The following is a 24,217-nucleotide window of genomic DNA, read 5'->3' on the forward strand; positions in this document are numbered from 1 at the left end:
TCGATTCTAGCAGGGGAACCCACAATAATTAGTCGTGTGTTTCTGGAGCTCTCTATGCCTACATGGGTGGCTGCCTTGAAGGCAATAATAAAACATGGTTTGAATTATAGATTTATAAAGCCCAAACAAATAAAACACACACTACTGGATTTATAAACATTATTGAACAAGTAGACAGTGAAATCCTCTTGTTTTTCTCTGAACCTCTTTCATTCAAATCCCATTATATTATTCTTGCTAAGAATAATAATAATAAAAAAAAGACTATGATATAAAAGCTATGTGAGTGGTTGATCTTTCTTAAACATCTCTCTCCATTCTTTATGCAAGCTATTTCCCACAAATCTGAAATCCACAGTGGGAGAGTCTCCCTAGAAAAGCTGGAAGCAGATGTCCTCCATGTAGAAGACTCCGCTGGGCTTTGTCTTGGCTCATGCATACCACAAAACAATGCCTTGGGAGGGCATTCCGCTGAGTATAGGGCCCATGAACAATTACTGGGCGTTAACCTAAAGACACTGGTTCTGTAGTCAAATAAAATCAGAAAACAGGAGATGAAACAAAAAACAAGAGATGTTCTTGTAGCAGAACTTCTCAGAGCTTTAAATAAAGTGAGGTGTGTTTTCTCTCTCTCTCTTTTTTTTTTTTTTTTTGCCAGTATGTGTGCCCCTAACAGAGAGACTGAGAGAGGGAGAAAGCATCCCCTGTATGTGTGCACCTAACAGAGAGAGACTGAGAGAGGGAGAAAGCATCCCCTTGCAATGCGGTATGGTAACCCCTCAACCGATTTTCTCTAGTTTTCCATCTTGTAGGGATTGAGCACAAATGCACACGCATCCAGTTTTTAAAAAGCCACAGGGGACAGGATTTGAACTATAGTGAGCCATGTGGAATCCAGTTTCCTTAACTGCGAGGCTTAAGATGCCAGCCCTGTGTGAATTTCTAAGAGGAAAATATGGTTGGTCTCCTAGACATTTTACTACAGAAGATTCTTTTTTGGTGGGAGAAAAGAAGGTTTTAATATTAATAGAAATTATTTTATTTTTAAAAATCATAGAGAAGACAGCAGAATAATATTTGGATAGTAAAATAGCTTTTTACTCTGATCCTGGCCGAACAAGCAAACAAAAATAATTCTCTATTTAAAAAACATTTGTAAAGAGAAAGGAACTAAAAATAAAGATTTAAAAATTAGTAACATTCATTTACCTTACAGAGTTTATGAACAAAGTTTATGAAATGAAGCTTTCAGTATGAATTTCTAGTTCTTAAAACTGAATACAGTGATAAATTCTGAATCTATAAACCAATATTTGATACTATTAAGCCAACAAGTTACTAAATAGATATCCTCATTAACCTTAGAAAAGCAATACCATTTGATGGAAGACACTCTCCTGGTTATATTTTAAAACATTCAACTTTTCTCTACTTAAAGATAACTGAAATGCTTTAAGATCAATTATTCAATAGGAACTTATTGTTAAAGATCCATAAAATGTGTTACTCAGTAAGAGGAGATATTTCTTTATTAGTGACAATGTTGGCTGGCAAAATAATTACTCTGGCCGTGCTAGGCCCTTTTTTCTTATTCTCTGTAATAGACAATACTTCATAATTTTGTTTCAATATGATAGAACAACACAAGCAATTGCTTAATTGTATTTAAAGAGTTGAGCCCAGCCATAACAGGTATGTAACTATCTAGTCTGTCTGTTGATCACCAGAGAGAGAAAAAGCACCTCCTAATGACGTATGGTCACGTTATCATCCTTCTTCCTCCATTTCTCCAACCTGTCAGGATATTGGTCACTCACACACATACAGACCCAGTGTGAACCTCATGTGCTGGGGCTCGAACTCAAACCATAATCACCCATGTGGGATCATGCATGGGGCTTAACCCATTGTGCTACAGGGCCAGCCCCTCATTATTTGAACTTATTTTTTTAAAGAATTATTTATTTAATTTTCTTTATCATCATTTTTCAATTGTCTATAGGGCACGTGCTCTCACCCGAGAGAGACACAATGAGAGAGAGAAGTAGGGAGAGCGAGATGCATCCCACTAGGTCTTGGACTCAAACTGCAGGTGGCCATGTGGGAATCCAGTGCCTTAATCACTGTGCCACCTGTTGGCCCCACTTGAATATTTAAAATATTTTCGTTAGTTTTTTTCTTTATTCATGTTAGAGGGTGAATGCATGCAAGACAGAGTGAGTGAGAGAGAGATGACCACCTCCAGAGGGTCTGCAAGCTCAATCCCATTCCTTGAGCCCCCCAGCCCATCAGATCCTGAACACTTGTGTGTATGCCTGGCACGTTTAAGGCTTACTGAGGCAGTGACTTGAACCACGGTAGCCATGTATGACTCAGCTTCTCTTGCATTACCACTGCTCTACAGAGCCAGCCTTATCTGTACATTTTTAAAGTGTCAAAATGGAAAATGCAAACTTAACATATATTTAATATCAATGCAAAATATAATCTCAACTAAGTATAAAACTCAATATAATTTTTAAAATTATGTTTCATGCATTTTTTCCATCAGTTAACAGTCAAAAAATACACATAATTATTTTGTATTATCTCCACAGATCAGCTATATGAAGAATTTGAACTCTAAAAAGAAAATCACTTAAGAAATTAAGTTTCTACTATAGCTTATTCCTCACAAATGACATTATCTTAGACTTTCTTGTCAACTACTTTGGCAAATCTATGTACCTAGCTATGTGTAACACTGTGGAGTGTTTCTCTGGAGAAAGACTATGATACGTTAAACTCTAGTTAACAATAGACAATCCATGACTGGTTCCATGGCCTGGTGGTTAAGGGAGTTGGATCTCTCAAGGCCAGCAGTAGTATGAAACCCAGTCATGCTGGCTTAAGAAACACACCTGGCACATGTACATGCATACCCCAAATCCAAATGGGATGGAGAAAGGAAGGGGAAGGGATTGTGGCATGACCATCCCCCCTTGGTAGGTTTTCTCTCTTTCTCTCTCTTTCTTATGCACGTACTCTTCAGCAATTAGAAAAGGAACGGAATGGAATGGAACGGAACGGAACGGAACGGAACGGAAATGAAAGGAAAGGAAAGGAAAGGAAAGGAAAAGGAAAAGGAAAAGGAAAAGGAAAAGGAAAAGGAAAGGAAAGGAAAAGAAAAGAAAAGAAAAGAAAAGAGAAAAGAAGAAAAGAAAAGATCAAACCCTTACCTGCTGCACAGAACAGGTGGAGTCAGGATCTGAGGGGACAGGTCGGGAGCACTCTGAGTATATGTTAAAACCCTGTGAGAACTTAGGCCTTGCTTGGGAGCTGAGTCAGCAGGTTCTGGAAATGGCACAGCGGAAATTTTGTTGACAGGGCTGTTGGCAGGAGTCCCTTGGAGAGGTGAGGAACACGGTGACGACAGAGGTGAAATCTTGGTGAGGGCACCTGAAAAAGAGAGTTATTTGATCTCTAAAGACATTTCTCTGAAATGAAAACCTGCACTTCTGAAGCTTGGCCTCCAAGCCAGTGCGCTCAGGAACAGCTATGTGGTCACTCAGGCCACGTGATCACCAGGCTGGCCTCCTCTGCCTGCCACCATCTGGAGACAGGGTGTGCGGTTGGGGTGTCTCCACAGCATGAAATGTGAGTCATGAATCATCAGGAAAATCTCGGTGGCAGTGTTGGCATATCCTGCTAAAGCCTTGGTGTCCTGGAGTAACTTCAGGACAGAAGGATGTTATTTTCTCCATTTTTGTTTCTTCCTGTCATTCTGACATAAAAATAATAGTTAAAATTCTCTCATATGTTTGACTTCTCTTAGACTGTGAAGTTTCTAGCAGGAACAGGATCTCGTCTGAAACATTAATGTGTATCCGGAGTAGAGTCTGGCAGGCATCAGAGCCTTCAAATGTAAATAAAGAGAAACATTTTAGAAAAGCTATGAACCTTCCTAACCATTCATATTTTCAGTGAAACTATACCTTTTTATATGGAACTGTACTTTGATCAAAATAATTTTTGGAGACCAGTAGATGGCATAATGGTTGTGTCACTGGACTCCCACATGATGGACCAGAATCCAAGTCCTGGATCCAGAAGCTTCAAACTCATGCCTGACATGTGTGTGTATGCCCAAAACTCCAAGAGAAGGGATTGCAGCCATGTAGCAATCCCCCCAGGGGGTGATTCCTTGCTTTGTGTCTCTGAGTCTTTCTCTGTTTCCCTGGTGAACACACGTTCTAAAGAAAACTCTCGAAAAAGAAATTTTTGAAGCAATCACTTAAAAATGTAATATGATCCAGGACCAGCAGTTAGCATAATGGCTATGTCACTGGACTCTCACATAGTCGACCGTGGTTCGAGTCCCGGACCCGGCGACTTAATCTCCCACCGGGCGCGTGTGCGTGCATGCCCAAGATCCCAAGAGGAGAATGGAGGAGAAGGGATTGGGCATGGCCATTTCCCCTGGAGGGTGATTTCTCGCTTTCTGTCTCTCTGTCTCTCTCTCTCTTTCTGGCAAGCGCACGTGCCCTATAGCAAAAAAAAAACCTCTCCAAAAAAAGAAAGAAAAATGTAATATGATTCATTTAAGATCATACACTAGGCCTCAAGTTAACATTTCAGATGTGGGTAATTGTGTCAAACTGCCCTTGTTTTTGCTAGAGTTTGAGAATTTTATGGGACACTAGTTTGGATTTTAAAGTGGTGGTGTTTTGGGACAAAGATGATGTCTTTGTATTGACTCTCTCCAGAACTTACGGAAGATAGTCTACATTTCAAATCAAAAAAGAGAGAAATAACTTCCAAACAACTACCTGCTTTTATGGCTGAACAATCTACTATAAGATTAAATAAGATCATTCAAAGCCGTTCTCCTTTCTCACCACTCAGGGGAAACTGACAGCCATCGCCTTTCACATCCCTGAATGTGTGGTCGCTGGCAGCTGGCTTTGAGCAAAGTTTGCTTCCCAAGTCTGTTTTTCTCACGAGTTCATTTGTCACACCCAAAGGTTTTCTGGTCCACTGAAAAGAATATTAAGCATGTTGAAGGGTTTTTGTAATGTTCTTTTTAAATTTCTTGTTGGCATTATTATTAGTTTAGTTTTAAAAGATGAGAAATCTCATCCCTCCTTTGCTTAAGTGTAGAAAGCAGTTACCCCTCCTAGTCCTTTCCTTAGTATTTCTACTGTGGATTGCTGAAATATGTAGTATCAGCAGATCACCCCGGTGTCATCAGACTTAACAAATGAAGTCACTTAACTCAGATTAAAAAACCTTCCCGGGGCAAGTCCCAGGTTCCCGTATGGGCACATGCTGGCTAAGCTGAGGGTGGTTCATGGTGTGAAGACTCCGTTGGGGGTGGGGAGTGACACTCACTCTCTCTCTCTCTCTCTCTCTCTCTCTCTCGAACATGGAGGAAATAATTAAACTTAAAACAACAAAAACTCTTTGGGGTTACCACACTGCAAAACAGGATGATACGTAGGGAGCTCTGCTATTCTTAGCAAAAGGGGATTATTAGCCCATTATCTATCAAAGACTGCCCAAGGGGGAAGAAAAATCCATGATCAGGTAGGCAGCCTTTGTATTGCTCTCTAAGACATGTCTTCTGGTTTTCTTTCTTTTGTTTTGGAGAGGTTTTCGCTACAGGGCGCATGCGCTCACCAGACAGAGAAAGACAGAGAGACAGAAAGCGAGAAATCACCCCCCAGGGAGGAATGGTCACACTGCAATCCCTTCTCCTCCATTCTCCTCTCGGGATCTTGGGCACGCATGCACACGCGCCTGGCGTGAGTTTTAAGTCACCGGGTCCGGGACGCGACAGCAGTCGACTACGTGGGAGTCCAGCGACACAGCCATTATGCTAACTGCTGGTCCCCTTCTGGTTTTCATTTTTGACTTTATTAAAAAGTTTTAGTGGACCAGCAGGTGGTGTGGTGATTAAGGCGCTGATTTCCCACATGGTTAACCCCAGTTCGAGTGCCCGACCCAGTGGTCTGAAACTCATAATAGGCACTTGTGTATGACCAAAATTCTGAGAAAAAAATAAAGGAGAAGGGATTGCAGCATGGCCACTCTCCTTGGGAGTGATTTCTCACTTTCTTTCTCTGTGTGTCTCCCCCAAGTACGCACACTCTATAGCAAAAATCTCTCTCTCTAAAAAAACAAAACAAAACAAACAAAATAAAACAAAACAAAAACAACAAAAAAAAACAAAAACAAAAAAACATTTTAGCTATTTTACCAAAGATAATTGACAAATCTTCACGTTATACAGTCTCCTGAACCAAAAGAAAATTAAATCCACTAAATTTTTAACTCAGTTTCCCAACCAATACAAGTACATTACAAGTATCCTGGGATGTACTAATTGTCATACATTTTTAATTATTTTTTTATTTGAAAGCTACAGAATAAATTAAGTTTAAATGTTATCTCTAATATTTATATTTTCTCATTATAACTCTATAAAATAAAGAAATTTTTTTCACCAAGCACTAAATCTCTTCCCATTTCTCCATTGCTATATAACATCATAACCAGAAATATTATTATGGGTTATGGATTCAGAAACCCTTACCTGAAACTGTTGGGGCCAAAGTTTTTCTAAGTTTTTAGATTTGGGAGTATTCGCAATATATATAATGAGATAGCTACATGGTGAGACTCACGTCCAAACATAAAAGTAATTTATCCTCCATATATACCATATATCAGAGTCAGAAGGTAAAATAGAGTTTTTGTATTGCAGTGCTTTGACTGTGGTCAATCCATTCATTACATGTGGTCTGGTGATGAGTTTTCTATGTATGTCATATCAGTGATGAAAAAGTTTTGGATTTTGGATCATTTTGGATTTTTGAAGTAGGCACGCTCAACCTGTAAATATATCTGAGTGTTCTGATGAAAACAAACAAACAAACAAACAAACAAAAGGTTGAGAAGGGCTGGTCCCATTGAGATTAGTTTTGGGATTAAGGGAGAGATTCCAGATCATCTTAGAAAACAAATGTAACAATCAAGGAGAAGAATCCTGACATGATGTGATAAAAAGACTCTCAAGGTATTTATACTGAATGAGTACCTCAGTGATTTATTCATTCAACAAGTAATGACTGCGTGCTCTGTTCCAGGGAGTCAATGAGCAGCAAAATCAAGTCCCTGCTTTTATGGACCCACCCATTCTTTTGGGAGAGCCAGAAACTAAAAAAATAATGATCAATAAAGAAAAAAAAAAAAGAAAATTAGTTCTGTAATTTCAAGTAATTAAAGAAAAATAATGAAGAGGATAGAAAACAGAGAAGGCCCGAATGCTCTTTAGGTAAGATGGTTTGGAGGGCTTTGAGAGGGTAGGAGGGGTGGTAAAATTTGAACAGGCTTGAAAAAATTGGGAAGCTATTTTGCCAAGTACCTGGGGAATGCATGTTCTAGAAACAGGGACCTACTTAGCGGGTGTCAGAGGATTGGTTAGGAGGTCCGCAGCGGGTAGCTTAGCAGAGAGGGAGAAGAGGGATAGGGAAGGTGGTCAGAGAAGCTACCGGGCAAGGCAGGACTGGCCTGTGGAAGCCCATGGCAAAGTTTTAATTGCTGTGCCTTTAAAAAAAAGATTCTTGATAGGCGCTGCTTTGGAGAATTTCTTAATTATTTTGATAATGAATTGTGAGTTTCTGGACAGTTTCTACCACTTTTGTACAGAATTGTGGCTCAAAGCCCATGGGAATGTTGGTCATTTCTGTCTTGGCACAATACATTTGTAAAGGCAATTCATGAGAAGAGGGATTTTATTTACGTTACTAATTTTCAGTCGCTGCCAGCTGATAGCCTCAGAGGCATGCAATTCACTCTGAAATACAAATTTTAAAATCCCACACCATTTTAGCATTCTTGAAATTCATGTGCTAACTGAATTTAAATAAATAAGCAGATTTTAAGACTAAACTTGCTGCCTCGGATGAAATTTGTTAACACAGGAGAAGTGCTTTGATTCTATAACACTGCTAGCCTCGTATTTTGAACACTTCTAACAGCAAAAATCTCAGCTATGACCATGAGAAGCAGAGGTACTTTTATTGTGTAGGTGAGAAGATAAAGGTATAACATATGAATTCCTTTTTATCAAAAACAAACTACTATAACTGCCAGTGTGTGTGTGTGTATAAAATGTCATTTAAAGTTCAACACACAGAAAGGATTAGGAATGCTAAAGACAGTGGATACCTTTTTATACATATTAGTATATATAAATAGAGACATGAATGCAGATTATAACCAAATTTTTTTTCTAGGAAGGACAGGCAACAAATAAATAATTTCAGACACAGGAAGAGGCTTCTCCAAGTTAATAAGAAGAATAATTTTCACTGCATGTCTTAAAATGAGATTTGCTAAAATGCTATAAGTGTAATCATGTCTAAAATTAAAGGGATGACTATTGTGACCTATGAAAGTCAAATTAGTTTTTATGTTGCACACTCACACATTTACACACACACAGAATCAGACACACACATACACAAGTGAAAGGATTCAGATACACATGCGTTCTCTCAAATGTATTTCTTTTCATTTTATACTCGAGTAACTTTCAGAGACTCCAGAAAAAAGACATAGCTCATGAACTAGAAATCTTTGAATGATTCAAATGGTCCTAATGTGAGATACTTACAAGCAAAAGATTTAAAAACAAAAAATTAAACGTAACTTAAAAATAGACCAAAATACCAAGTATTTTAAGTAAGTCAATCTTGAATTCCATGGTCCAGAGAGCATTAGAAAAGGTGTGTCAAGAAAACAGAGAACTTTGGGCAATCAAAAGGTGAAGATAAACAATACTGAAAGGGAATTATTTAAGTGAATCCATCTGTTTTGTGCTATAAAACTCTCTTGTTTAATTTTAATCAAACAAGAAGGGACCCAGCTTGTCCAGTAAATACATGCCTCTTCTCCATGCACACAGGAAAAAGATCAGCCCAAATATTTTTTCCAAAATAGTATGTATTTAAAGAGAATGCAAAAAAAATTAAACTATGATACATTCAAGTTCTCTGTCATTTCAAATGTATTATAGGAAGACCTTGGTCTAGCTTACAGGTATAGATCTATCTGCAATCATTATAATAGGTAGCCCGAACCTATAAGAATCTGGAAAGAACGACAATTACAAGTACAATAACTTTGAATTAGAGGAAGTTGAGAAACAGGATGACACAATGGTAGCGCCACATCATCAATGACTCACACCAGAAGAGCGGGATTGAAAATGCAAATTACATTGAAGTCCCCTGTTGTTATGCTTTAATCAAAGGACTCCTATGTGATTTCATCCATTTATTTGATATTAGCAACTGCATAATAATTGGTGGGGTCTCAGCTATTTAAAATGAATGCTGATTGATTGCACTAGAGGAAACACTGTTTAGCTGATTTGCACAAAGAACAGATTTCATTCGTCCCCTCTAGAAACAGGTCATTCATTCATCTTCCTGTACTTGTCTTTCCCCTGTCACTCTTCCATGCCTCCTTAGACTCCTCACATGTCATTTGAGTCCATTTACTTATTGTCTTTGCTATCTAAAGGTGCTTTTCCAAGCCTTTTCCCACAGAGTACTGAAACCAGGTGACGACAGTCAAATGCTTAGTCTTGTCAACTCAAGCAGGCCAGTGCAGAGAAGCAGGGCTTTCAAAACAAGGGCCAAGTGGATCAGGGAGATCTGTGATCTAACATCAGTTCTCTGATTCTTGAAGTTTTCTCCCTCTTAGATGACTTCCAGGGATGTGTTTAGTTGAATTTAGCATGCATAGGATACAGGTTACTTCATAAACATTTAGCTCTGCTGTGACAGACTCTAAAGATGCCACAGTGTAAAATCCAATCTAAAGGAATCATGATGGAGTTGCTTTAGGCATTTGCCAGCAAGGATACAGCAATGCTCTTGCTATCACCGTGTCTCTAATTAATACCATCTGCACTTTTGATGTCTAAGTGAACACTGTTTTCCTTTTATACTTTGCCCTTTCTTCTCAAGTGCAGTCATAAAACTTGGGGAGCAGGATACAGGGATATGAGGCTGGGTCATCATTTGCTCTGTTATTTCTAGCATCTGCTCTATCATTTTCAGCTTCTTGACTTTATCAAGTCAGCTATTTAATAATTATCTTATTATGTAACTGAAGAAACAGAGAGATGATACTAAATCCTTCCATTATCTTGTACTTAATCAAGGAAAGAACCAAAAAGTCCTAGATCTAAATTATGCCATTTAGTCCTCTTAAAGGTTTTTCTAGTATCAAGTCATTTAGGACAAATGAAGGGATTTCAGACTAATTGTGTTCTTAGATAAGTTACTTAACCTTTCTCTGTCTCAATTTCCTCATCTGAACCCTCTTCCTGAGCTATACAAGGAAGAGGAAGACAACACTTAAATTCACATTTTATTTGTTGAATTATATATTATTATTGTTATCTGATTTTCTCTTTTTCTTGTTAAGAGAGATTTTTGCTATAGGACGCATACACTCGTTGATGAGAAAGTGAGAAATAACCCCCAGGGGAGGTGGCCAAGCTGCAATCCCTTCTCCTCTATTCTGTTCTCGGGATTTTGGGCATGCACACACATGTGCCCAGCATGAGTTTCAAGCCACCAGGTCTGGGACTTGAACTATGGTTGCCTACATGGGAGTCAGCGATGTAACCATTAAGCCATCTGCTGGCCCCTAATATTTGATGTTTTAATTATATCCTTTAAGAATCCTTATTTATTTATTTATTTATTTATTTGAGATGTTTTCGCTATAGGGCATGTGTGCTTGCCAGAAAGACAGAGAGAGACAGAGAGACAGAAGGTGAGAAATCACCCCCCGAGGGGCAATGGCCACGCCACAATCCCTTCTCCTCCATTCTTCTCTTGGGATCTTGGGCACGCATGCACAAGCCCCCAGTGTGAGTTTAAGACACTGGGTCCGGGACTCGAACCACGGTTGGCTACATGGGAGTTCAACGACATAACCATTATGCTAACTGCTGGACCCAGGAATCTTTTAAAAACTCCCAACAAAGCTGGAAATACAGCTTTCTGTCTCAATCCATGGGGATGTGTTCCCAGACTTCCACTGGATGCCCAAAAAGAAGAGTACCAAATCTTTTACATATTCTGTCTTTAGCTATATGTATACACTTCTGATAAAGTTTACTTTATAAACTAAATACAATAAGAGATTAACAATAAGGACTATAATAACAAGGCAGAATAATTGTAACACTGTACTGTAATAAAAGTTATGTGAATGTGGTCTCTTTTTCTCTGAAATTTGGATCACAGTTGACCATGGGGAACTGAAAGTATGGAAAGTAAAAAAGAAATCCTTGGGTTTTGGGGGAGGGGGGTGGCTACTGCACTATTATATACACATTTGTAATGTTTGTATGGATGACTTACGGTTTTCAAAACTGTTTACCATTTTAATTAGACCTTGAACTTTTTGATACTCTTTTTCTTTTTTTCCTAGCATACATCCCTCATAAAGATTTGCTAGGTGGAAAATCTTGACTTCTCTCAAAATGTCTTTACTCCTAGTCTTACTATCTGACAGTTGTACTCTCAGATTGCCTGCCTGCCCTGAAAAGGTAATTTGTTTTTTCTCTGGCTGATTTTAGGAATATTTTTCAGTCTTTGGTGTTGGATAGTTTTACTATTTTGGGTCTATGTATTCATTTCTTTCCATTTCCACTGCTTCTCATCAAATACTGTATGTCTTCTATCTGCTACTGAAATTATGATTATGTACAAGATGTTCTAATTTTTTTCTATATCTCAAAATCTCCCCCCCCCCAATCTCTTGCAGTTATATTCTGGAGAATTTTTCTTGTTTCTTTACATCTTCCTCTGTTCAATTTACTCATTCTCCCTTGATCAGTCTATTACGATATTTAACTTATATTTACTCAATTATATTTCTACATGTTCCATTTAGCTGCTCTGCAAGTATGTCTTTTCTCATTGCTATTATTTCTTATGATCTTACATTTTTCTTTAAATGTAAATTTGAAAATTAACTGGCATTTGAATATTATAGAATTTAAATGTTTCAACCCATTCATAGATCTAAAAAACTTTTGCTGTTTTTCTGTTGACTGTAACTTATAGTGTCTCCTTGTGAGTTCAGTGATCATGGCTGTAAGTCTTTTAAGTTTCATGTATAAAGTTGATCTGTTAAAATGTCATGCCCCAGGGTTAGATGATGGGGCAGCAATAAAGTGCAATGCTCCGGGAGGCAATCCCACATGGAAAGTTCAAGCTTGGAAACCTCCTTGAGCACACAGGGCACACACTTGTCCACGATCTGGGACTGGCTGAAGCCTGGTGGTGGATCAAGGCACCAAGACTCTGTTGGAGGTGCTGTCTCTTTTGCTTTCTCTCTCTCACTCATGGAGAAATAAATAAACTTAAAAACCTCATGACCCTTTGGGCCATCAGGTGATGTAGTGGTTAAGGCACTGGATTCCCACATGGTTGACCATGGTTTGAGTCCTGAGCCTGGTGGTTTGAAAATCATACCAGATACATGTGTGTACATGTTCAAAATCCCAAGACGAGAAAGAAGGAGAAGAGACTTGGAGTGGCCATCCCCCCTTGGTGGTGATTTCTCATTTTCCCTCTATCTATTTGTGGCACACATGCCAAAAAACAAATAAACTAAACACAAAAATAAACGAAAGAACTCATGACTCTTATGGGGTGAGGTTTTTCTTCACAAAATATCTGCATATACTTTTACAGGGAACCAGGAATTCCTACAGACCTACGACCACTTTAATGCCTCTTCTAAAGTCTCATTTAACCTGGAATTCACAGATTCAGTCCTTTTAGCTAGCTAGAATCTCAGAAAAGTCTTACAGTTAAGCTAATCTCTGTTTACCTTCTGGGCAATTTGAATTTCAGTATTTGTCCATACTACCCTCTATTTTCTGGCCCTGGGGAAAGCCCAGTTCTATATTTCAGGTCATTAATAACTTCTAGGTTATAAAATTTAATACATTTTGAGAGGATTTTTGCTATAGGGTGTGTGCGCTCACCAGAAAGACAGAGACAGACAGAGGACAGAAAACTAGAAATCACCCCCAGGGGGGACGGCCACACCGTAATCCCTTCTCCTCTGTGGGAGGCTGTGCAACAGTGAGTCTGCTGAGGCCATTTTTCATGAGTCTCTTACTATTGCCATCTTAGGCTCAGAGAGCAAACAATTACAAAAGCCACAATTGGCTCCCCTTCAAAAAAACCTCATCTTCAACACCACACTTTGATTGGCCACTTCACATAGCAAATCGGTGAGCTTAGAATCCCTCAGATTTGCATATCCGGGTACCTCCTGATTGGTCCACAAAGCAACCAATCATAACCTACCTTTTGCTATCCTTCATTCAACCAATCACGGCCCACCAATGTGTATATAAGCGCGATCTCTGGCCCATAATCGACAGACGACCAGGAAGAAGAAGACGACCAGGAAGACGACGACTGAAGAGCCCGAAGAGCTGAAACACCGCACAGTCTCCAGACAACCTGGGAGACCCTGAAGAGTTGTAACACTACATCGTCTCCGGACAACCCTGAAGAGCTGTGACACGGTGTCATCTCTGTGCTGCTCACAGTAGACGACACGACCCTTAAGAGCTGTGACACTGCATCGTCTCTGTGCTGTACCGTGCTGCCCACAATAAACAGACGACACTGTCGTCTCCATGTTGTAACACTATGCTGCTTGTCCCGGCTCTCACTCCTTCACTCAGGAAACCCGTTTGGCAGTCCCCTCCGGGTCGGGACACTCCTCCATTCTCTTCTCGGGATCTTGGGCACGCACGCACACATGCCTGGTGTGCGTTTAAGTCACTGGGTTCAGGACTCAAACAGCGGTCGACTATGTGAGAGTCCAGCAACATAGCTATTACATCATCTGCTGGCCCCAATTTAATAAATATGTTTAAAGAGCAGGGAAGACCAGATCAGTTTTCTTTAAACCAGATTACCTTTCATTGTTTTTTTGTCATTCATGCCATTTCACTAAAACTGTACTTTCTGAAGGACACGTCATCCTACAGGAAACAGTAGACATTTAAGCAAAGTAGGTGATAGTTTCAAGGAATAGTTAGCTAGAATATCATGGGTAATGAAAGGGGGAAGAGTACTACATTTTCTTTTCTGGATGTGAGAAACAACAGAAATGCTTCCTTAATTCATGTGTCTTAAAACTGAAAGTCTGTATTTCAAAGTGGACTCCTGAAATAGGAGTGGACTGTGGAACCTCATAGGTTTCTCTAAGCTGCACAGAAACTGTCATGTGGGGTCTTTGGCTTCTGACGATAAGTGGTAGTTGTAGTCAACCCCATGTTCCTTTGAGAACAAAAAGAAAAGCTGATGTTTAAAAGAAAACTAAAAACTAAACGAAACTATCAAGGCAAAGCACCTAACTGTGAGAAACTAGGCTCCCAGAGAGGATTCCTTGGAATGATGAGCCAAAGTTCTGCAAGCTCTTTCTCCCTTCAAAGCATTATTTACTGACTACTGGCATGGAGCAAGGAGATGAGTCCAGGCAGTGGGTGCAGCACCAGGGAGGCAGGCCAGCAGAGCTTTTAGCATCATGGGGTTGATGACCTCAAACTTGGAGTGTGAGACTGCCAGGGAAGCCAGACCTGAGTGTCCAGGATCTCAGTGAGAAGGGGCAGCTTTCCCCTTGAGCCATTTGGTGAATTCTTAAGCAGCTAAAGATGGAAGGTTAAGAAGTTAAGCGGGAAGTTACTAAAAATCTCACTGATGCTTTCTATAGTCCCGAGAAGTAAATTCTTACACCATTCTAAGAAGTACACACCCTTTCAACAGGCTTTTAACTTGGATTCTAGAAGGGCAATCCAGAGATAGAGTCTGAAAACAAATATATCCCAGTTTTCAGTCCATACAGATTCTAATCCTATCAGGTAATCTTTCCCCCCAATGATTTCACATTCCTACTTAAAACTTTATTATTCTTAATTTTGATAGCCACATGTTTAACCATAGCTTATGAAGTATTTCTTTGAAGGCATACAAATATCATACTCCTGAAATGTTTTTTATGTTTAAAAGACAACAAAAATAAAATTACAACATGGTGACCAGAGATTGCTCTTAATGGTGACACTGGTTTCCTATTCATCCAATAAGTTCAAGGCAGAAACTCTGATACGACCTTGAAGAAATTGCTATCACAAACGAATTGGTTATTGAGGCTTTGTAGAACAATCACACATCAGAGTGGAGGGAAGTCTCAGAATAGTTCAACATTTAAGGAGCCTTAGTTTGAGACTAACTTCACACTCAGAGCATGAACCCTTCTAGCGTTACTCACCTGGTCGATTTTGCTTTTTGGCCTTTACGTGATTAGCTGCAGACACAGCATAGGAAGAAGTGAAAGATCTGCTTTTGGTGAGAGTCATCATCACTGGATTATTCCAAGAATCAGGACCAACAGCACTGCAAAGGTAGGATATACAAGAAAATGAAGAAATTGTTAATCAGCTTTGGGGGCCAATCTGGCCAGCACTCAACCATAATTTTCATAAACATACTTGCCAACCTGAGCACTGGTTCAGCTTCAATGAGAGAATCACTTCATCTCCAAATGACAAAATAGGTTACCTAAAGTCAATTCTATTGCAGGAATACAGCAGTCACTCATCAAGGATATTGGATTCACAAAAAAAGAGAATAATTTCCCTACCTATTAAATTAATAACAATCAAACACCTCATTCTATTTCTGCAATACGATCATGTGTCATAGACTTTCTAGGGCCAACCAGTTGGCATGGTGGTTAGGGAGGCTGCATCACACATGGTGAACTGCATGGTTAGAGTCCTAGACCTCATGGCTTGGAAAATATGCGGTGTGTGTGTGTGTGTGTGTCTAAAACTTGGAGAGGAGAATGGAAGAGAAGGGACTGTGCAAGGTCATCCCCTCTGGTGGTGGTGGTGGTGGGGGAGATACTATATTACATCTCCCTGGCCCTGCCTACTCCTTTCTCAAGTGCATGCATCCTATAGCAACATTTTTTAAAAAAGAAAAGAGGCAGGTAAACTTACATCAGTTACCAATATCATACTACACACTTCAGAGTTTTGTTATGTATTATTTTAGTACATCTATATTCAAAAAGTAAATGTTTATAAAATATATACCAAATGTCTGTACTCTATGGCAGAAACAGAAAAACAGGAGACCAGCATGTGGCATGGTGGTTTAAGACACTGGACTCCCACATGGCTGACTGTGGTTTGCATCCAGGACCTGGTAATTTGCTTTCTCACATTGTCTCTCTCTTTCTTTCTCTCTGGTCAAACTGAAAAAAAAAAAACAAAAAAAAACAAAATGTCTAGTAAAAAATAACAATAAAGTTAAATAAAATAATTCAATAAAATAAAATAAAACTTCTGTAAGAAACTGAAAAACTGGAAAATATAAAAGCAGAGACAGCAAGTGTAGATACCAGGGACTATATATAAAAGAGTGGACAGTTGGGGGTAGGAGAGAGGGAATTGAAAAAAAAAAATCTAATAGACCCAAGAATGGAAAGTTACTGTGTATGGTAAATATCTTTGATTTGCTTGACATGCGATACATTGATGCTTAGAGAACCCACATCATATTCCGTAGAAGTGTACAATGATTAAATATAAATAAAAAAATACGAAGACAATGGTTTTGTTTTGTTTTGTAGTATCACCTTAAGATGGAAGAGGTTACCAGCAAGCCTGTACATTTCCCTTCTCTGGTGACATCCTGGAAAGAAAGTGATGAACCTGTCAAATTCCCTTGTAAACTAGCCAGTGATGGGCCTGATGCTAAACACATTGAGGATATTTACTAGGAAAAATGTAATGGAGAGTCTTCATCTGGGAATGCTTTTCGCAGAATGTACTTGGTCTAAGTTGCTTATTGTAAATAAATCTGGAATTAATAGATCTATGGATGGTTGGGCTAGAGAAGGTCATACAAGCTGTGTAATTCATGGGATATAAATATTGGAAGTATTTCAAGCTAAAATGTCTCTGCAAGTATTGTTCAAAACCTTTGCTAAATAGGAACAAAATCCATTCTAATTTGGGAGAGAAAAGAAATTAGGAAACTGTGCTGACAGCCTTGCACTGCTCCAAGGAAAAAGTGCTTGGTCTGTGGTTGCTAACACCTGTGTCCTTTCAAGCACTAGTAAATGTGGAACAGGGTAAAATCTGTAATTTGCATCAATATAACTTGAGAATTTGACCTCCTGCCAAAATTATATTGGTTCTATGGGCAGGATGTGCCTGGTCTGTCTGGGGAGGGGGGCTTATTATAAATAAACCTGAAGTTGATGGAATCATATGGGGTCATAGATGTATGGAGATCGTCGTATAAACTGTATAATTAATGAGGTCTAATTTGGACAGTTTCCATAACAAAAATGGAAACTCCCTCTGTGCAAGCAATAGTATGCACGCATCGCTTAGAAGTCTGTATGTTAAATCCAAACTGGAACATATGCTTATGTATATAATGGACTCAAATCACTCAAAGGATAACATTTTGAGCACTGGCTTTGCTAACAACCGTGTCTTTTGATTATTAGTAAAGTAAGAAATAGGCAAGATCTGTAATTTGTGTTGAGACATTTGACACTCTGACACTTGTGTTCTGCCTTTTCTTTTCTTTTTTTTTTTTTTCTCTTTTGTTTGTTTTTATTTAGAAAAAAATTTCTCTGTTGACCCAGGTACATAATACTTTATCTTTTCTCATTACTTCTCATAGCAGCTTACCAAATATATCATTAAAAAGACATTTAAAATGTGGAATGAATGTTAGTGATTATCAAATACAAAGGAAAGCATACAAAATATTTGTTTCATGTCCTTTTTGGGATCTCGTATTAAGCATTTCATAAATACTTGGAATTTTGGAAATAATCAAAGAAAACTCTGGATCTGAGATAGAAACTACACTATTTTTTTATGGTGCTAATCCTTTTCAACTTATTTTCCTGAATTGATAAGATTTATGGTAAAAAAAATATGTAAGGTACATGTGACTGACATGTTCTCATTTTTCAGTACATTATATAATTAATAGGCTATTACTTTTCTATGTGGACCTTTTAAAGGAAAGATCTTAATATTCACTGACATTCTTTTTTTTTTTTTAATTTCAATTTTGCTAAAGGGTGTGGGCATGCACCAGAAATGGGGAGAGGGCAGAAAGATCCTTCCATGGGGAATAGACATGATATAATTTCTTCTCCATTTCTCCTTCCTTTCAGGATTTTGAGCACACACTTGCGTGTGTGTTTTTCAAACTGCTTTGGGACTTAAACCACGCAGTCAGCCATATGGGATCCAGCTACTCTAACTACCACACACTATGAACTGTCTCACTGCACTTTTCTTAATATCTCAGAGAGAAATATTGTAAAGGCTAGCACAAAAACTGGCTACTACAGTTTTGGTTTTTTACAAATAAAAATATTTAAAATGTGCTAATTCTGAAAAGTTTATGAAGTTTATCATAGCATCATTTTAATTTATATAGTAAGTTAAACTGTAGGAAAAAAGTATACCCAGGCAAGACATCTATGAGTATTTCTAGTAGAAAGAGAATGAGTGGGATCATACAGTATTCATGACCTCATTTTGAAAAGTTTATTTCGGGTGATTTCTCGCTTTCTGTCTCTATGTCTCTCTCTGTCTGGCGAGCGCACGCGCCCTACAGTGAAAATCTCTCAAAAAAAAAGTGCTAATTCTGAAAACTTTATGAAGTTTATCATAGCATCATTTTAATTTATAGAGATAGTAAGTTAAACTGTAGGAAAAAAGTATACCCAGGCAAGATATCTATGAGTATTTCTAGTAGAAAGAGAATAGTGGGATCATACAGTATTCATGACCTCATTTTGAAAAGTTTATTTCTTCCATGAGTGACTAAGAGATTGAGAGAGAATGAGAGAGAGAGAGAGAGAGAGAGAGAGAGAGAGAGAAGGACTTTCAACTGAGTCTTGGTGCTGTGATTGAATCCCACACAGCCAGCCCCTCATCATGGGCAAATGGTACTGGGTGTAGTTAGGGAGGTCTTTGGATGGGAACCCAGAAACTTCCCATATGGGTCAGCCTTATAGAGCAGTGGTCTATCACTGCAGCATTGTCTAGCTCCCATTTCCCTATCTCTTTTGAAAATATTTGAGTCTGAGTATTTATTTTATAAAGCAGAATGACAGACTCCATGGGAGTTAAGCTCATACAAGTTCTTGGAATCTTCTTTCTTATCATGATTTCAATTTTAGCCCCCAGTTTCACTTAACTGACTAATAGAAGAGAAGAGTAGAGTAGGGGAAATGATATTTGACTAGAAGTAAAAAGTAAACAGAAATAAGATATACGAGAAGGCATGAATGAATTTTAGTAGAGTAATCGATAGAGCAGTAACTTATACTGTGACAAGAAACTTGGCAAGGTACGTCAGGAAAATAGGCAACCTCTATAACAATATAAATAATGGCAATGATAATTTTCTCAAGAAATATTTAACTATAACACTATTAACTACAATTTGTTAGGATTTACTCTGTAGGAATCAACAATAATCAGAATTTTTAAAGAATAATATTACCAATTACCAATAACTTCTAATTTCAAACTTTTGGAAAGAACTCATGAAATAGAGCATAACCTGCTCCTATGGTGGCATTTACAAATTTTATATGGTCCAGATAATAAGACAGAATGGAACTGAACTAGTATATGAAAGAGTCACTCGTGTCGCTTTTGATGTCACAGGTTTATTAGAATATAAATGTTAATGTGGAAAAAATTAATGAAATATTTTTAACCACAAAAGCAAGAAAAGTCAGAAGTTATTAAATTCTTATGATCTGAAAAGTTCCCATTTCTCTGCCAACCTCGCCATGGTGCTTTATTGATATGAGAGGCTAAGACCAGGAGATCACTTTCGATATTGTTAACATGCAATTCAACAATAATATGGATATTTTTCATTCATTAGATCATTCACGATTCCGAAACCTATAAATAAATTATGTTTCAAAAATCTGAAATCATATGGTAAGTATTCTGATCATTATGGAATTCATATAAAGTATGCTATTTTTATTCTACATATACAAAGACAAAACAGCTCACTCTAAAAGCACTTCTTTCAAGAGATGTTTTCTTCAAAGTTCTTTTTAGATGTCAACATTATCCATTCTTAGCTTTGCTAATTCTAGTAAGTGACTTTGTAAAATTAGAATGAGTATACTAAATAAAGTTTCAAGTACCAAATGGTCAAGCCTATTCAAGTGTTCTTAGGATGATCTACTTTTTGGTTTACTCTTCTGCCCTTCCAATATGGCTAGGACAGCTGGTCTGGTGGGCTAGTGGGATACAACAGCCATTTGCAAATGTCTGGTTGGATGTCTTAGGCTTAGAAGTGTTATATTGCTGGACTCACACATAGCCAATCACGGTTCAGTCCCGGACCTGGCAGCTTAAAACTCACACTGAGTGCCTGTGTGTGTGTGTGTGTACTCAAAATCTCAAGAGCAGAATGAAGAAGGGATTATGGCATGGCCATCCCCTGTGGGTGGTGATTTTTCACTTTCTGTCTCTCTGTCTCTCTAGAGAGTGCTCATACCCTACAGTAAAAATATCTTTTAAAAAAAAGTCTATTATGGAACTCAAAGTAGAAAAATTCTAGTCTACCTTTATCCTGAGCTCAACCCTTTCCACCCAAGGTCACATTCGCAGGGATCAACTCTGGTCACTTATGTATAAGGTCACATAAGAGAGTTCAAGATGAATTATCTGATGTTGTCAATTCCTAAAAAATTCATGGAAAATGCCATTATGGAAAAACTGCACATGGGTTTCAAATATTTTTTCTCCCACCAAAATATGTTCGTACTTTAATTCCATTTTTCCATGAATTTTTGGAAGTCTTCTCATACACATTTTCCATTTTTAATGCTGGTCTCCAACCAAATGTTACTGGTTGGGCCTCCCTTCTCCTGTAATTTATCATTTCTGTTTGGTAAATAACTTCTCTAAGAGTCATGAAATCAATAGGAACTTTTGTCCAACCTGGATGAAGGTGCATCATGCAGTTTGATGCTGGCGCTCCGGTCCCTCCGTACTGGTGCCGGCTCCAAGGTGGGCAGACCGGTGGCTGAAGTGGTGGTTGTCCAAGTCGATGAAACGCGTCTTAACAAGCCCGGAGGCAAACTCCTTCTCAGGCGCTAGAACGGAGCGTTGATTTAATTAGCAACCATAATTTATATTGTTAGCCTTTATGTAATATAATGGGAGGGAAACTAGTTTTTAATTGGAAGTGAATTGATTTTATTGATGGAATATCAGTAATTTAAAATTTGAGTGATCAGAAATTCAATAAAAGACTCTGGCCAAAATAAGAGAATAAACTCAATTAAATTTTCTTGATGCTCTTTTCTTGCTATATCTTTTTGTGAATATTCCTATAATTTCATATTTTCTTCCTCTGCCTCTTTTTGGATGCATGCCAGTCTGTTCATTTTTACTGTACACTCTCCATGGCTCTTCCATTCTCCTTTTTATTTTTCTCTCATTAGTTTTTCTACCTCTCTTTCTCCCTGCTTTAATAAGGATATAATGTTCAATTCTTCTACCATTTACATTTTTGCTCCACACATTGAAAACTTTTCTATTCCCAATTCTATGTATTCAATAGTTCTATGTTCCCAATTTTAAAGAAAGAGAATTGAAGTCTTTCATGTGTTCTATATAAAACATAAATTACTTATGGAAACAAAAAGACTCCGAAATGAATGAGGTTCATGAAAATAATATTTTGGGTTCTTCATTTCAAAAATTATGCAAATAAGGGATTATAGCAGTGACAGTCTACTACCTCTGGAATAATATATAGTTATATTAGTTCAATAGTATTTACACACATTAAATTATTAAGAGTAAAAGATTTTCCTCAAAAGCTACCTTCTTGGGGCATGGATGAATTTATATTACTTTGCACAATAGTGTGTGTCCCCCAGTACGGATTTAATTAAGCCTGTACTGGGGGACACACACTATTTAATACCTTATTGACAAAGTGATGAGGCTCACATTCCTCAGTCGAGACTTGACAACAGGAGCATGAATCTTAGGGATTGACTACCAGCTCAAGGGGACAGTGTCTTGTTTACTAAATAAACAAACCTGCTGGATGTATCGGAGACTGCTGAAATTCTGATTTTTTTCAGTCTTCAATAAGACTTTTTATTTTTTAAGAGAGAGACTTTTGTTATAAGGCATGTGTGCTCACCAGAGAGAGAGAAAGACAGAAAGTGAGAAGTCACCCCCTCCCCCCACGGGGAATGGTTACACCATGATTCCTTCTACTCCATTCTCCTCTCAGGACTATGGGCATCCATGTACATGCACCCAGCATGAGTTGTAAGCCACTGGGTCTGGGATTTGAACTGCAGTCAACTACATAGGAGTCCAACAACATAACCATTACAACCATTTGGTGGTCCCCCTTCTTTTTACAATTTACTTTTATAACACTCATTATCTTATATATAATAAAAAGAAACTTGTATTTCTTTTTACACGTAAGATAATTAGTTTGTATAAATCACTAAGCTCGTCATTTATTTTAAATACCATACAATTAACTAAAATTGTTCAGAGTTCAAAACTTGTGTTTGGGAAAACCATGAGGATACTTTGAAGGTGGTTATACTAAGAACTCTTAAGAACAAAGAAATCTTCAGTCTTAAAGCGAGATAAATTGTACAAGGAATCCGTACTGAATAAGAGTGGGAATTTTTGCTGTTCTATTTCTTTCTTCTTTCCTTCCTTCCTTTCCTCCTTTCTTTTACTTGACAGCCCTAAGAACATAACACATAGAACTTAGTAAAAACTTCTGGCAAGTAAACCTTCTTGAAAGTTTAAAGTACAAAGGTAACAGAAAAAGCAAATTTTCTATTCAAAGAAAGCTATTAAGAACAGAAGTCTTTAGATCTAAACTTTTATTGCTTTTGTCACCATCATCAATACTTATTTCTTGCCCCCTCCAGCTGATTGGAATCTGCAGACACTTTCAGGATGCCAGGAAGGAAAGCCTCAAAGACAATGGGGAGAAAGTGTAATCTGTGAAGGAGAATGTCATCGATACCTACCTTGGGAATAGCCAGTTTATCTTTCTCAGAGCTTTCTTCAGAATCAGAACAGGTGTAGTTTTCACTGCAGGAAACGACAGGACTGACTCTGGGCTTGTGGATGGCCTGGAAGGTGAGCTGCGTGCTGAGCAGGTTGCTCACGGCCCTCAAGGACGTGCACACATTCGGGGGCAGAGAAGGGTCTGCCAGGAGGTCGGTGATGAGGCCGTGAGCCTCGCCCATCACGGCAATATCCACGGTAATACTGGTTCCTGAAGACTGAGACACCAAACCAAGAGAAGCTCAGGGAAGGAAAGGCCTGCACCTGAAGGCACAGAGAATTCACTTGGGCTTTTTCTCTAGAAAATAAATGCAGTTGAGTCTAGCATTTCAGTACCATAAAATTCAAATCATGTTTCTATTTCAAAGTTTGCTAAAATCTGCTACTTTCACCCTTTTCATGTTAATGACACTTTTTTTTTTTTTTTTTCTACAATCCCTTCTTCTTAATTCTCCTCCCGGGATCTTGAACACACACGCACATGTGCCCAGAGTGAGTTTCAGGCCACCAGGTCCTGGACTTGAACCATGGTTGGCCATGTAGGAGTCCAGTGCCTTAACCACACTATACCCCCTGCTGACCTCCATGGCACATATTCTAAAGCTAGAAATTGAAGAGGGACAGAGTATATTTGAAGAGATTATAAACAGTTTTTCAAAGGTAAGATGTTTTCGAAAACTGGAAGAAAATTTCCTATCAGTCACTCCTTATGAAGGGCTGAACATTTTACATATACATTATTTAGAGATTCCATTCTGAAAATAACACTAACATATACCATTTTAATTTTAGAAATATTTCATTGTGATCATTGAGCTTGGTATGTAGAAATTATTCAACTAATAATAGACATATACATATATATATATATATATATAGAGAGAGAGAGAGAGAGAGAGAGAGAGAGAGGTTTTTGCTATAGGGCATATGTGCTCGCCAGAAAGAGAGAGAGACAGAGAACCTCTAATGGAG

At 38.2% G+C, this 24,217-nt stretch overlaps 1 protein-coding gene across 1 annotated transcript in view; it reads right to left on the minus strand.

Annotated features, from left to right (window-relative positions):
• The window catches only part of PDE3A (phosphodiesterase 3A), a 371,187-nt gene that overhangs the window by 56,040 nt on the left and 290,930 nt on the right, over positions 1-24,217 (minus strand). The window contains 4 exon segments of the mRNA XM_006155100.3: positions 3,219-3,438; positions 15,373-15,497; positions 21,125-21,279; positions 23,206-23,463. Coding sequence (XP_006155162.1) covers positions 3,219-3,438; positions 15,373-15,497; positions 21,125-21,279; positions 23,206-23,463 — 758 coding nt within the window.

Source organism: Tupaia chinensis, unplaced genomic scaffold, assembly GCF_000334495.1.
Source record: "Tupaia chinensis unplaced genomic scaffold, TupChi_1.0 Scaffold000434_1, whole genome shotgun sequence".
Lineage (NCBI taxonomy): Eukaryota > Metazoa > Chordata > Mammalia > Scandentia > Tupaiidae > Tupaia > Tupaia belangeri.